The following is a 15,335-nucleotide window of genomic DNA, read 5'->3' as shown; positions in this document are numbered from 1 at the left end:
ATGTCTCCAAGGTGCTCTGCAATTTTTAATATGTGTTGTCACATAAATCAAGTTGAGATTGAAACTGCCACATTGACTTTTGTTTCATAAATAATTTATTTCCCATATAAAAGTTTTAATAAATAGATAATGCATAAATCAATTTAAAAATAGCTTAGTCTTTAACTGTCCATTGAAACCCAGTGCATTGCATTGTCAGTTACTTCAAGAGCCTCTGCTGGCTGAAGAGTCTCACCTCAAAGTCACATTGTCCCTTCCCAGAGCCACAGGTGGGAGATGTTCAGTCACGGAGGTAAGCTGTTAGGCTCTTCAGGAAAGAAAAGTTCGTGAGTATTTGCACTCGCACGACTGTCCAGGCACACCTGTTGTACTCCTTGGACTTAAGGTAGTACATGAGGTTGAGGTAATATTTCTTCAGGTGAAGAACGGTTGTGTTTCCCATAGTGAAGTTTTTCTTCTGCATTATTTCCTTCTGGATTGGCTGCAGACGATTCATCTGCCCATAGAGTTCCACAAGGAGGTCCTCGATGATGGTCTCAGACCAGCCAGTGCTGGAGAAATCTCTGGTAAGAATGCCAAAGATCTGCTGGAGCATCTCATACATGACCAATATGGCATCTTCCTTCTGGAACTGCTGTGCTTGCTTCATCTCCTCAGGCATCTGGAAATCCATCCTGGCCTCGAGGCAACGTTGAGGAGTTGAAGGTAACTGCCTCAGGAGTTTCTGAGAGACCGCAGCACTCCGCCTTTCTTGCAATCCAAGCAAGCTGTAGCTCCTGGGAAGAGCTGTGGTGGAGAAACACAGCAGGAGAACCATCTGGAGGAGGCACCGGTGGGTCATGGTGAAATCAGGCACAGGGCTACCTGTTCTGCTAGTAGGTGCTGAAGCTGAGTCTTCAAGCGTTTGCAGAGTGAATGGCCTTCCTTCTTGAGTGTCGGCTACTTATACAGGATGGCCCTCCATTCTTCTTGAGAGGAATTTCCCATTTTCAGTTCTACTTTTTAGTTTTCCCATGTCATTTAAAGGATTAGTTACCTCTAAAACTCTTTTTCTTTTAAGCTCCTTACTTTTCATACAGTCTGGAAGAATTTCTAATGTTTCTGTAGATTTTCAGTGAATTGCTAAATGCTAAAAAAAAAAAAATAGTCTAATCAATTTGAATTATAACAGGGTTCTTTCATTGGGAAAATATCTTTGTCTTTTCATATTATTAGATTCTGTGAAAGTATCTTTATTTCTAAGAGTTTATGATTTTAGAAAAATTTATTTTTTGTATCTAAAATAGAATGGTATAAGCTAAGTTGATCTGAAATATTTTATAGGCCTCAACAATAAGCAGCAAGATATTGCATAACTTTATCAGCCAAAATTTATTGCTTTATTTGACAATCTCAAACTATTCCAAATATAACTAAAAAGTAAAGATTAAGGAATATCTCTATGCAGGCAAATGAATGTTACGCAGACCGTGCATAAAGTCCATGATTTCTCTTATAGGGATCTTTTGTGACAATTGCTGAGGCCCGATGCATATTTATTTTGTACTTACTTCAAATAATCTAAATATCTGATTTTGCACACTAGGGTAAGGATGCAGCAAGCAGGAAAATTCTTTGCTCCTCACTTTGTACCTTTAGAACTGCTTGTACATAAACTTTTCCTCATAATGAAAGAATATTCTGAGATAGGATTCTTAGGTATTTTCATAATTTAGTTTGAAAAAATTGAATAAATATTACTGTAATTTTTACCCTTTATTTTCTCACATTTAAATTTTTTCTATAAGGAATTTATTTTTTGGTATTATAAGAAAATAAAAAGCACCTAGTTATATTCAAAAGCAGGGCATAAAATTGTAGATACAATGCAACTATGTAAGAGTATATCAGATCAGATCAGATCAGATCAGTCGCTCAGTCGTGTCCGACTCTTTGCGACCCCATGAATCGCAGCACGCCAGGCCTCCCTGTCCATCACCAGCTCCCGGAGTTCACTCAGACTCACGTCCATCGAGTCAGTGATGCCATCCAGCCATCTCATCCTCTGTCGTCCCCTTCTCCTCCTGCCCCCAATCCCTCCCAGCGTCAGAGTCTTTTCCAATGAGTCAACTCTTCGCATGAGGTGGCCAAAGTACTGGAGTTTCAGAGTATATAGGAAAAAAAATAAACTAAAGGAAATATACTAACATTTTAATAGTAATTATGTTTGACTTGTGAAGCTAAACGGTGATTTTTATCCTTTATGTGATTTTCCAATATGCTACCAGAGAATGTATTCAGCACTGCTCAGAAGAAATATAATTTATTAAAAATTTTAAGAAATTTTAAATTTCTTAATTTAAAATTTTCTAGTAGCCACATCAAAAGAGGAAAAAGAAACAAGTGAGGTTAATTTTAACACTGTATTTTATTGAACATGAAATATCCAAATGTTATCATTTCAACACATACCAATATAAAATTAATAATGAGATAGCTACATTCATCTTTTTCATAGTTCCTTCAAAATACAGTACATACTTTTACAGTCATAGTACAGCTGAGATTGGACTAGTCAAGTGGTCATTTGGCTTCTTGTGGTTGATGTCATGGTGGCCAGCACAGCTCAAGATGGACGGAGCAGCTTGATCAGAGAGCCAGGAGAATTCCCAGTTTGCAGGGACCACACAGAAGGAGCTTCAAGTTGTGGACGAGTTATGTGCTAAGAATCAAGGGGATCAATGGTGGAAAATCAGCTCAGGATGTATTCGGGACAGTCTTGAATGCAAGAGTGTGGCTTTGTACTTAATTCGAGATGTCTTCAGGCAGAGAGGGTGCTAGGTTGTGCCCTGAACAGAAGAATGGGCACAGATGTTGTTGGGAACTGAAGCCGGGAGAAATCCTGCCCAGATGTTCTCATGGCTGTAGAGACTGGAAATAAAGACCAGAGTGAGGAACTGGAAGAAGGGGATGGGCAGAATTGTAAACAAGAATTCTTTTTTCTTCTTTCTTCCCTTTGTCCTCCTCCCATGATCTGCTATTGTGTTTATGAACTGCTTCCTAATCAGGCTCTTTCAATTGCCTTTATGGAGTTTATACCACCTTTCAATTGCCTTCATGGAGTTTATATTGATTTTTGTCAGTATAATTAATTTTGCTATGAAAATCCTTGTTTGTGTCCTTTGGTGCACATTTTTATAGCCTTCTGTTGGGTATATGGCCTAGGATGAAGTAACTGGGTAATAGAATGTGCATATGTTCAGATTTAGTAGATAATAACAAACATATTTTCCAAATGTTTGCACCAATTTATAGTCTCACTGGAGAAAGCAATGGCACCCCACTCCAGTACTCTTGCCTGGAAACTCCCATGGATGGAGGAGCCTGGTAGGCTGCAGTCCGTGGGGTTGAAAAGAGTCGGACACGACTGAAGCGACTTAGCAGCAGCAGCAACAGCAGCATAGTCTCACTATCAGAGAATGGGATGTTAGTTGCATTACTTTCTTTTCAACACTTGGTGTTGCCTGTCTTCTTAATTTTAGCCATTCTAGTGAAGCATAGTGATGTCTTATTACAGTTTTAACTCATATTGCCTAATTGTTTCTAAGGTTCAACACAATTTTCATATGCTTATTGACCATTTTGGATATTTTCTTTGTGAGAGGTCTGTTCAAATACCTTGCTGACTGTCTCAGGTAATTTTTTTCTATCTAAAGATATAATTGTGTACATACAAAATACAAAACAATATATAAACTATTAGAATTTTAAAATAAATTTAACAAGTCACCAAAAAGAAGTTCAATTTTAAAATCAATCACCTCTTTTTACCTAGCAATAAAAAATTGGAAATTGACATTTTGAAATGATACCACTGATAAGAACATAAAAAGTCTATTACTGAGAAATTGTCACAGCCTGGAGGTGCCTAAGGAAACATGGAAATTAATAAAATGTGCCATTCTAAATAGCATCCCAGAACAGAAAAACAATATTGGGTAGAAACTAAGGCGATCTGGGAATTCCCTTGAGTTTCAGTGGCTGGAACTCCATGCTTTCACTGCAGGGCACCTAGGTTGGATCTCTGGTTGGGAATCTATTTAATAAGATCCCACAGTTCTCATAGCCTTAAATAAATAAATAAATAAAAATGAACTTACTCCAACCAGCGGGGATGAATGGGTAGGTGGTGGAATAAGGAAATCTGAATAAAGTATAGATTTCAGGGTTTTTTTAAAGTAGCTTTGACAGGTCACTTTATCTTCACCTTTAACCTCAGCTGAAATTCCAGTACTTTGGCCACTTGATGCAAAGAGCTGACTCATTGGAAAAACCCTGATGCTGGGAAAGATTGAAGGCAGGAGAAGAAGGGGACAACAGAGGATGAGATGGTTGGATGGCATCACGGACTCGATGGACATGAGTTTGAGCAAGGTCTGGGAGTTGATGATGGACAGGGAAGCCTGCGTGCTGCAGTCCATGGGATCACAAAGAATAGGACATGAGTGAGCAACTGAACTGACAAGTCTATAATTTCATTTTTGATTCATATTAGATGGCCAGAAGCCAGTGAAAAATATAACAGTTTTTCCTCTTACATTGAGACAGTATGCTTTAAATCTTGATCATTAATGAGGATTAAGCAACTTCTCTTTTTGTAAGGGAGCAAGGGGCATGTAAGCATGTGATGAGGTGGAAGGGAGATACTTATTCATATCTTCCCTCAGTGAGGAGGGAAATCAGAGTGTGCAACAGGAGACTGCCAAGTCCACCTTCTCCTGAGAAACACACAGTTATTTAGTGAACAAATTTTACTTAGCAAACATTTCTTAACCATGTCATAAAGAAAAACAAATATTTCCATTTTCTTGAACTATTTTTAAACTATCTGTCAATAAATTTTTGCTGCTAGTTTGATTATGTGTCTTGCACATTCTTTCTGAGGTTTATTCCAATATATTTATGCTTTATTATTGTTGCAAGTATTAATGAAAATTTTTAATGACATTTGCTACTTTTTAAATAGCAACTTTAAATAGAAAGTAGAGATAGAAACTTTGCTATTAAGTTTTCCTTGCATTTTCATACACACACACATATGAAAATAATTTTTTTTTCCTCTGGCCAGTTTTACAAACACTATATAAACATTTTGGATTGATTTTTCAAATTTTTAGATAAATACATTGCCTGTAAATAAAAAAGTTAAAGGACCTAAAATATCAAGTGTAATGACTATATGGAGCAACTGCTGTTTGGTGTGTTAATTTGTACAACTACTTTCAAAAACATTATCTAGGAAAGCTGAAAATATGCATGGCCTGTGACCCAGTAAATCCACTCTTAATTAACCTAAAAAGAATCATGTAAATCTGCATCAGGATATAAGTAAAGAATATTCAGACCAACAATATTCATAACAGTTGCAAACTAGAAACAACCCAAATATTCCTTAAAATTGCATGAATAAATATGTTACCTATGCTTACACTATGGTTGTTAATAACAATAAAATGTAAGAAACACAACTAAATGCACAAACATAGTAGTGAGTAAAAGAACCTCAACTCAAAAAAACCCCACATACCATTTATACAAATTTAAAAATAGGCCAAACTAGACTGGAGACATTTTGCTTGGCAACCTAGAGAGCTCTTGTGAAGCTTCAGGACCACAATGGAGAGTCTGTCTCCAGCTTGAGGAAAGAGCGTGTCTTCCCACCTTCCAGCTGCGGCCTCGCTCTCGCCCTCTCTCAGCACCTGAGGCTGATGCTGCCCAGGCTGGGGTTGCCCTGTGCTCACAGCCAATAGCTGATGGGCCCAGAGCCGCTCCTCAGGCCTCCCACCTGGTGTGGAGAGGGACAATATGCAGAGAGATCTAAGTGCCCCTGGTTGCAGCCTCTTCTCTCTTCCCTTTGGGCTTCTCTGGTGGCTCAGCTGGTAAAGAATCCACCTGTAGTGCGGGAGACCTGGGTTCGATCCCTGGGTTGGGAAGATTCCCTGGAGAAGGGAACAGCTACCCCCTCCAGTATTCTGGCCTGGAGAATTCCATGGACTATATAGTCCATGAGGTCACAAAGAGTAGGACACAACTGAGCGACTTTCACTTTCACTTTCTGTTTTCCCTTTACTCACGCTCTATACGTCTTTCATATGCCTTGGACTAGACTCATTGCCCAGTGTTTGTCCTTCTCGCTTCAGGATCAAGCAGTGTTTGTCCTTCTTGCTTCAGGATCAAGCTGGGCCTAGGTATTTTGCTGGGGGCCCTCTCTGCCTAGCTCTTCTAACTCCTCCAGAACATAACCAACCAGAGGATCCTACACTCTGCATCCTGTCACCCTCAGAATGCTCCCATCAGAGGGTCGATGGCCCAGGAACAGGCAAGAGTAGCCCAGGCATTGTCTTCACTGTTTGCTGCCAGACCCGCTGCTGCTGGGCACTCAGACTGGCCCTTTCACAACATGCCTGTCTGCATCAAGCCTGCATTTACTTTTCCCTTCAGATTCCAGGCCGTCCTATGAGCTGAACTCATTTAATTCTCATAGTCATTGTCAGGGCTGCATTGAGTCGGGCCAACCTAAGGTTGAGAAGAAAGTTAAAAGGACAACACATTGGCTGCAGCTGCTGAACAAGCCTCCGTGGGCCCCTGCCCCACCCTGCTGACATGAGGGCAGGTCGCACTGTGTGGGTTCTGGGTGAGTTTCCTGTCTCTGAGGCAGTTTCCAAATCTTTACAGTGAAACAGCCCAAAGCAAAGCCCTCTACATACTGAAAACTGACAAGTGACTTGAATTTTATTACATCATCAGAGATTGTGTAATGAACCCCAAAAGGTAAAAATAGCAATGAAGTTGATGCAATGAGTGAAAAGGAAACTAAATGTAAGCTGCCAAACGGGATTTCAGGATCCAGCCTGGGAATCCCCTCTGGCCTGGCCTCCTGGCTGAGTTGAGTGCATAGAGCAGAGGATCCTCCTGACTGCCTGCCAGATGCCTGTGTTTTCCTGGCTGAAACTCTGAGCTCCTAAACTCCAGGAGAACCAAGAATCCAGTGAGGGTGGGGGTGAGTCCTTGTAGACAGCTGGCCTGTGTGCCATGTAGGAATGTTTCCGTCTAGAACTCTGGGTATTGTTGCAACAGGCTTGGCCTCATCATCCCTGTGAATGGCTATTTCCCCTCTCACTGTGCAGTGGGTAACTGGCATGAAGCTGTGTCTGAACAGCTCTCTGGGAACTGCCTCATCTTCCTGACCACAGACCCAGAACATCAGAAAATAACCGAAATAATCTTCTAACCAGATTCAAATAGAAGAGCTAATACGTAAGGAGCACTTAGGAAGTGTCTGGTACCATTCTGAGCACATTCTATAAATTAAAACACAGAAACTTGGAGGACCATTGGGAAGTTGGGGGGCTCTGCAGGATTGCCTGAAGGAGAGGTATCAGCAAGTTCTGAGGACTTTGGGCAACGGGTGCATTTTAAACATTGAGTATTGAAACTTTGATTTTCTGTGTTTTGTCATTTTTTGCCCTTTTATTTTCTACTCTTTTTTTTTTTTTATGAAGCCTATTAAAAATATGCATTTATTGCCATGAGTGCCTAGGTGGGGGACTCCAAATCACTTGTGCCACTGAGATATCTATACAGAAGTATAACACTCTTCTCCTACCTCCTGTGTTGTTTCTGGAGAGGAGAGTCTAGTTAAAGTCAGAGAAGGGAGAAACATTCGTACAATCTATGGTGGATTTTCCAGGTCAGAAGGAAATATTCAATATAAATGACTTTAATTTTTCTTATTTTTCCTTATTGACCCTTTTCTCCCTTCTTTAAAATTTTTAATTATGTATATACCTTAAAAATATCAACTGAATTGTTCTAAAGTTCACTGAAGACATTGTTGGAGAACAATATCACTGAGATGATCTGTTATAAGCAAAGTATGGTGTACCTATAACCTTCTGGCCACTCATTTAGGTGCTGGTTTTCCTAAAATTTTTGAGTTTGCCTGTGTATGTGATTCTTACTCTTCTCTACCAACTACAGTTGCCTCAGTCATTGTGCAATACAATCTCATCTCCTTATATATTCACTGAGAGGTGATATATCCTACCACATATTCAGGGAGAATGAGGCTGCAACGATTTTTGAACCTTGTAATGATACATCTTTATTGAATCTGTAAGATACAGATTATTTTTAATATTAATGGTAGCAACCTTAAATTATATACAACCTCTCAGGGAAGTCTTTTACAAACACTTCATTTAATCTCTACAACTTCCCTTTGAGATAATTACTATAATTATTTATACGATTGCAAATAAGGAGGGCTTACCTAGTGGCTCAGATGGTAAATAATCTGCCTGCAATGCAAGAGACCCGAGTTCAATCCCTGAGTTGGGAAGATCCCCTGGAGAAGGAAATGGATGCCCACTCCGGTATTCTTGCCTGGAGAATTCCATGGACCAAGGAGCCTGTTAGGAGACAGACAGTACATGGGATTGCAAAGAGTTGGACACAACTGATCGACTTACTTGCAAATAAGGAAACTGAAAACTCAGAGAGGTTACTTAATTTGCTAAGTCATGATTAATTATATAAGTAGTATTTTACCACTACACTGTTCTGTGTCCTTGTTACTTCTCATTAATCTTAAGCATCTCCTTTAGCTATACTCTGTACAACTGGAATTAAGTAATTTATCTAATTATGTAACATCTGATTGCCCTGATAGACTATAAGGCAGTAACGCCACATCTGGAGTGTCCAGCAAGTTGTTGTTTTTCAGTCACTAAGTCATGTCCAACTCTTTGCGACCCCATGGACTGTAGCCTACCAGGCTCCTCTGTCCCCGGGAATTTCCAGGCAAGAATACTGGAGTAGGTTGCCATTTCCTTCTCCAGGGATCTTCCGAATCAGGGATCAAAGCCATGTCTCCTGCACTGGCAGGAGGATTCTTTATCACTGAGCCTCCAGGGAAGTCCTCGCTGTGTCCCAGAGCCAGTTCTAAGAGTGAGTAGATGTAGGATTTGAAGACTGTGTCAGAAAATGATAATCTTCTGAAAACAAAGATAGTAAGAGTAAATTTTAAATGGATGCTTTATCCTTCAGGATTATTTCTAAAAATATTATCTCGGATGGGAACAGGTCCAGTGAAAGTGACCAAAGGTCCAGTTTAAGTGAAAGTGAAAACTGCTCAGTTGTGTCTTACTGTTTGTGACCCCATGGACTATCTATACAGTTCATGGAATTCTCCAGGCTAGAATACTGGAGTGGGTAGCCTTTCCCTTCTCCAGGGGATCTTTCCAGCCCAGGGATCAAACCCAAGTCTCCCACATTGCGGGCAGATTCTTTACTGGCTGAGCCACCAGGGAAGCCCAAGAATACTGGAATGGGTATCCTGTCCCTTCTCTAGCAGGTGTTCCCGACCTCGGAATCAAACCAGGATCTCCTACATTGCAGGCAGATTCTGTAGAGCTCAACAAAACACCATCTAAAAGACAAGACTGGAAGTAAGCAGGTATAAGGGGAACTGTATCCTCTTCAATTGTATTGTTGTAATGATTGTAATGTCTTTGGAATGGGTGAATGGCACTTTTGTGACAAAGAAGAATGGGAATTGGAAAGTAAGAACTTACTAAGTATTTCTCTAAGATAGGAAGCACATTGTCAGAGGAGAGGGCTGGATCCAGTGCTTGAGACAGTGGACACAGGGGCAAGACTGCCTGGGTTGATGTCCCAGCTTCAGTCTGCATTGGCTCTATGACCTTCAGCACCTCAGTTTTCTCCCCAGTTACATGGAAATGATAATCATATCTATTGCACTGGCTTGTGATGATTGGGTGGCCTAGTGTATTTCTAACAACGCCTGGACAAATAAGCAGGCATTATTTAGCTGTTCCCATGTGGGGCAAAATTCACACATCCAGCTATGGGCACTGGATAGAATTTCCCTGAGATGACCTCTTCCCTTCCTTTCTCAGCTCACTTCTGATCTCATCTCTTATGTGAACCTGGCGCCCTGTCCAAATGACTAACATCTAGAAGTTTCCAGATAACAGCTGACCTCTCGCACATCAATAAAGTGGCTGTCCAGTCTGTACCCCAGTCTCTTTTCAATGTGAGTTAATAGGACTACATCCTCAGAATCTGATAACCTCCATAGAGAGTGAAAAATGTAAACAGACAAATAAGTAAATAGATTCTTAGATTTGGCAAAGCTGACAACTAGCCTTTTAGGTTAACACTGCCCAGGAGCCTGCTGTCCTGCTCTGGCTCTGTGTGCAGCTAAACCAGCTCACCTGGTGTTGGGGGACATTCAGCTTTAAGGGGTCCAATATGTTATTCTTTTCCTTTGTGTGCCGTTTCTCAAGGATTTTCTATTCCTTATCAGTTCCTGGAAAACAGGAGCGAGCAGAGCTGCATGCAGTTCTCACGACTGAGATCATGAGAGAGGGCACCTACTTGGACTCCCTTCAGTGACTCCCTGCAGTGACCTTAATTAAATGTAATCTATTAGGTTATACCCCTCTTATTCAAAGGCTTTCTGGCCTTTGAAGATTGTTATTTGCTTGGCTTTGTTTTTGCTCAATTTTTTTTACTGCCTAAAGCTGCCTTGTATGAAGATATATAAACATGCATTTCTGCAAATAAAGCACCCTTGTTTCACTCGAGACTTGGGTCCCCTGCATCCCTCTTCTCGTTGACTCCAGTCCCCAGGTCCCAGTCTACAAAGTCCATGACAACATGGGGTGGTCTAAAATCTGTCGCACTGTAGAGTGCTTCATCCCTGATTTGTAGTTAAGTGACATTTTGTCACTTGCACAGAGAAGACTTTATCACGTTTTCCCCCCAACATCAGTGTTTACTTTCATTTGCCTTTGTGCATTCAGGTCAGTCAGTCAGTTGTCTCCGACTCTCTGTGACCCCATAAACTGCAGCACGCCAGGCCTCCCTGTCCGTCAGCAATTCCCGGAGTCCACCCAAACCCATGTCCATCGAGTCGATGATGCCATCCAACCATCTTATCCTCTGTTGTCCCCTTCTCCTCCTATCCTCAATCTTAGCCAGCATCAGACTCTTTTCAATGAGTCAGCTCTTCGCATCAGGTGGCCAAAGTATTGGAGTTTCAGCTTCAACATCAGTGCTTCCAATGAACACTAAGGACTGATCTCCTTTAGGAGGGACTGGTTGGATCTCCTTGTAGTCCAAGGGACTCTCAAGAGTCTTCTCCAACACCACAGGTCAAAAGCATCAATTCTTCGGCACTCAGCTTTCTTTATAGTCCAACTCTCACATCCATACATGACCACTGGAAAAACCATAGCCTTGACTAGACGGACTTTTGTTGGCAAAGTAATGTCTCTGCTTTTTAATATGCTGTCTAGGTACGTCATAACTTTCCTTCCATGGAGTAAATGTCTTTTAATTTCATGGCTGCAATCACCATTTGCAGTGATTTTGCAGCCCAGAAAAATAAAGTCTGACACTGTTTCCACTGATTCCCCCATCTATCTGCCATGAAGTGATGGGACCAGATGCCATGATCTTAGTTTTCTGAATGTTGAGCTTTAAGCCAACTTTTTCACTCTCTGCTTTCACTTTCATCAACAGGCTTTTTAGTTCCTCTTCACTCTGCCATAAGGGTGGTGTCATCTGCATATCTGAGGTTATTGATATTTCTCCTGGCAATCTTAATTCCAGCTTGTGCTTCTTCCAGCCCAGCATTTCTCATGATGTACTCTGCATATAAGTTAAATTAGCAGGGTGACAATATACAGCCTTGATGTACTCCTTTTCCTATTTGGAACCAGTCTGTTGTTCCATGTCCAGTTCTAACTGTTGCTTCCTGACCTGCATACAGGTTTCTCAAGAGGCAGATCAGATGGTCTGGTATGCCCATCTCTTTCAGAATTTTCTACAGTTTATTGTGATCCACACAGTCAAAGGCTTAAGCATAGTCAATAAAGCAGAAATAGATGTTTTTCTGGAACTCTCTTGATTTTTTGATGATCCATCAGATGTTGGCAGTTTGATCACAATTTAATTTTACTTTCTATGGCACCCCACTCCAGTACTCTTGCCTGGAAACTCTCGTGGACAGAGGAGCCTGGTGGGCTGCAGTCCATGGGGTCGTGAAGAGTCGGACATGACTGACCAACTTCACTTTCACTTTTCACTTTCATGCATTGGAGAAGAAAATGGCAACCCACTCCAGTGTTCTTGTCTGGAGAATCCCAGGGATAGTGGAGCCTGGTGGGCTGCCGTCTATGGGGTCGCACAGAGTCGGACACGACTGAAGTGACTTAGCAGCAGCAGCAGCAATGTTCAGTGAGGGAGGAAAGATTTGATATCTTGAAAAATAACAGAGGAAATATATTACCTCTTCTTTTCACTTACATTTTCTCCTCCCTTTTTTTTCAACAAACCTCAAAGTGGAAATAGAAAGGATTGCAGGATCCTTACGACCACTTTTACAAATTCAAACTACAAATGCCAAGCAAGAGGTAACAATATGAAAATTATATAAATGTAGCAAATAAAAAATTGGCTGCTTAACCATTGGAAAGATCCCCTGGAGAAGGAAATGACAATCCACTCCACTACTGTTGCTGAGAGAACCATATGGACAGAGGAACCTGGCAGACTGCAGTCCATGGGATCCCAAGGAGTTGGACATGACTTAGTGACTGAAAATCAACAACCATTGCATGGACACAGCTAGGACATTGGTGCTGGCTAAGACAAAGAGGTTCCCAAAAAGCAGCAAGACATTCTAACCACTTGAACACCTGGACAGGAGTGGAGGCTACACTTTACTCTTCTCGAGGGTAACATTGGAGGTTTAATAATCTTGATATAGCCTGAGTTCAGCATAATGATTGGCACAGAGTAAGTGCTCAGAAATTTTTTCAATTGAAGAGGGTAAATGAAACCAAATTTGACAAAATATAAATTCTGCAGCAGAGCCAAAGGTGAGATCCATGCATATAAAGCTCAGGTATCATTCACACCTAATCAGCTCTTCCAAGAAGGTCTCTAGAGGCAGGAGAAAGAAGACCTTTTAAAAGAAGCCTAGCAAAGTTTCCTTCAAAGTTGATCTTATCAGGAAGTAAGATCCATATTAGTTCAGTTCAGTCGCTCAGTGGTGTCCAACTCTGCGACCCCATGAATCACACACCTGGCCTCCCTGTCCATCACCAACTCCCGGAGTTCACCCAAACTCATGTGCATCAAGTTGGTGATGCCATCCAGCCATCTCATCCTCTGTCGTCCCCTTCTCCTCCTGCCCCCAATCCCTCCCAGCATCAGGGTCTTTTCCAATGGGTCAACTCTTCACATGAGGTGGCCAAAGTATTGAAGTTTCAGCCTCAGCATCAGTCCTCCAATGAACACCCAGGATTGGTCTCCTTTAGGATGGACTGGTTGGATCTCCTTGCAGTCCAAGGGACTCACAAGAGTCTTCTCCAACACCACAGTTCAAAAGCATCAATTCTTTGGTGCTCAGCTTTCTTCACAGTCCAACTCTCACGTCCATACATGACCACTGGAAAAGCCTTAACTAGATGGACCTTTGTTGGCAAAGTAATATCTTTGCTTTTGAATATGCTATCTAGGTTGGTCATAACTTTTCTTCCAAGGAGTAAGCATCTTTTAATTTCATAGCTGCAATCACCATCTGCAGTGATTTTGAAGCCCCCCAAAATAAAGTCTGACACTGTTTCCACTGTTTCCCCATCTATCTGCCATGAAGTGATGGGACCAGATGCCATAATCTTCGTTTTCTGAATGTTGAGCTTTAAACCAACCTTTTCACTCTCCTCTTTCACTTTCATCAACAGGCTTTTTAGTTCCTCTTCACTTTCTGCCATAAGGGTGATGTCATTTGCGTATCTGAGGTTATTGAGATTTCTCCCGGCAATCTTGATTCCAGCTTGTGCTTCCTCCAGCCCAGCGTTTCTCATGATGTACTCTGCATATAAGTTAAATAAGCAGGGTGACAATAGACAGGCTTGACCTACTCCTTTTCTTATTTGGAACCAGTCTGTTGTTCCATGTCCAGTTCTAACTGTTGCTTCCTGACCTGCATACAGATTTTTCAGGAGGCAGGTCAGGTGGTCTGCTATTCCCATCTCTTTCAGATTTTCCAGTTTATTGTGATCTATGCAGTCAAAGGCTTTGGCATAGTCAATAAAGCAGAAATAGGTGTTTTTCTGGAACTCTCTTGCTTTTTCGATGATCCAGTGGATGTTGGCAATTTGATCTCTGGTTCCTCTGCCTTTTCAAAAACCAGCCTGAACATCTGGAAATTCACAGTTCACGTATTGCTGAAGATTGTCTTGGAGAATTTTGAGCATTACTTTACTAGCGTGTGAGATGAGTGCAATTGTGTGGTAGCTTGAGCATTCTTTGGCATTGCCTTTCTTTGGGATTGGAATGAAAACTGACCTTTTCCAGTTCTGTGGCCACTACTGAGTTTTCCAAATTTGCTGGCAGATTGAGTGCAGTACTTTGACAGCATCGTCTTTCAGGATTTGAAATAGCTCAACTGGAATTCCATCACCTCTACTAGCTTTGTTCATAGTGATGCTTTCTAAGGTCACATTATTTCACATTCCAGGATGTCTGGCTCTAGGTGAGTGATCACCCCATCGTGATTATCTGGGTCGTGAAGATCTTTTTTGTACAGTTCTTCTGTGTATTCTTGCCATCTCTTCTTAATATCTTCTGCTTCTGTTAGGTCCATACCATTTCTGTCCTTTATTGGGCCCGTCTTTGCATGAAATGTTCCCTTGGTATCTCTAATTTTCTTGAAGAGATCTCTAGTCTTTCCCATTCTGTTGTTTTCCTCTATTTCTTTGCATTGATTGCTGAGGAAGGCTTTCTTATCACTCTTGCAATTCTTTGGAACTCTGCATTCAGATGGGAATATCTTTCCTTTTCTCCTTTCCTTTTCGAACTATCACTAATTCAAAGTTGTTAAAATGATAAGCATTCCATTGAATTAGACCCTGGATGCCTGCCTGATGGGAGAGGAAGACTCTGCCCTGGGAAGGATGGGCCCCACACTGGCTGTGAAGAGGTACTTCAGGGAATCCATGTCTACCTGAAAGAGAAGGAATACAGTGACTGCGCCCGGGAAATTGTCAGATTGGAAATCACGCGGCACTTTCTCTGTGTTAACAAACTCCTAAGAAAACTCAGAAGTAAGAAGGAACCTATCTTTTTGCCTTTCATACTGTTCATGGGGTTCTCAAGGCAAGAATACTAAAGTGGTTTGCCATTCCCTTCTCCAGTGGACCACGTTTTGTCAGAACTCTCCACCATGACCTGTCCGTCTTGGGTGGGCCTACACAGCA

The 15,335-nt window shown here is 41.4% G+C and overlaps 1 protein-coding gene across 1 annotated transcript; it reads right to left on the bottom strand.

Annotated features, from left to right (window-relative positions):
- Positions 1-280: 280 nt before the first annotated feature.
- On the bottom strand, positions 281-868 carry LOC109562852 (interferon beta-2-like). The gene has a single exon (XM_019965881.2). It carries the CDS (start codon positions 839-841, stop codon positions 281-283), a length of 561 nt encoding a protein of 186 aa, XP_019821440.1. The 5' UTR covers positions 842-868.
- Positions 869-15,335: the final 14,467 nt, after the last annotated feature.

This window comes from Bos indicus, chromosome 8, assembly GCF_029378745.1.
Source record: "Bos indicus isolate NIAB-ARS_2022 breed Sahiwal x Tharparkar chromosome 8, NIAB-ARS_B.indTharparkar_mat_pri_1.0, whole genome shotgun sequence".
Classification (NCBI taxonomy): Eukaryota; Metazoa; Chordata; class Mammalia; order Artiodactyla; family Bovidae; genus Bos; species Bos indicus.
The sequence above is the reverse complement of the archived record's forward strand: the minus strand, read 5'-3'. Positions and strand labels throughout refer to the sequence as shown.

Excerpts from the sequence above, each read along its gene's own strand:
- LOC109562852 (XM_019965881.2), bottom strand. The coding sequence starts at position 841 with ATGACCCACCGGTGCCTCCTCCAGATGGTTCTCCTGCTGTGTTTCTCC.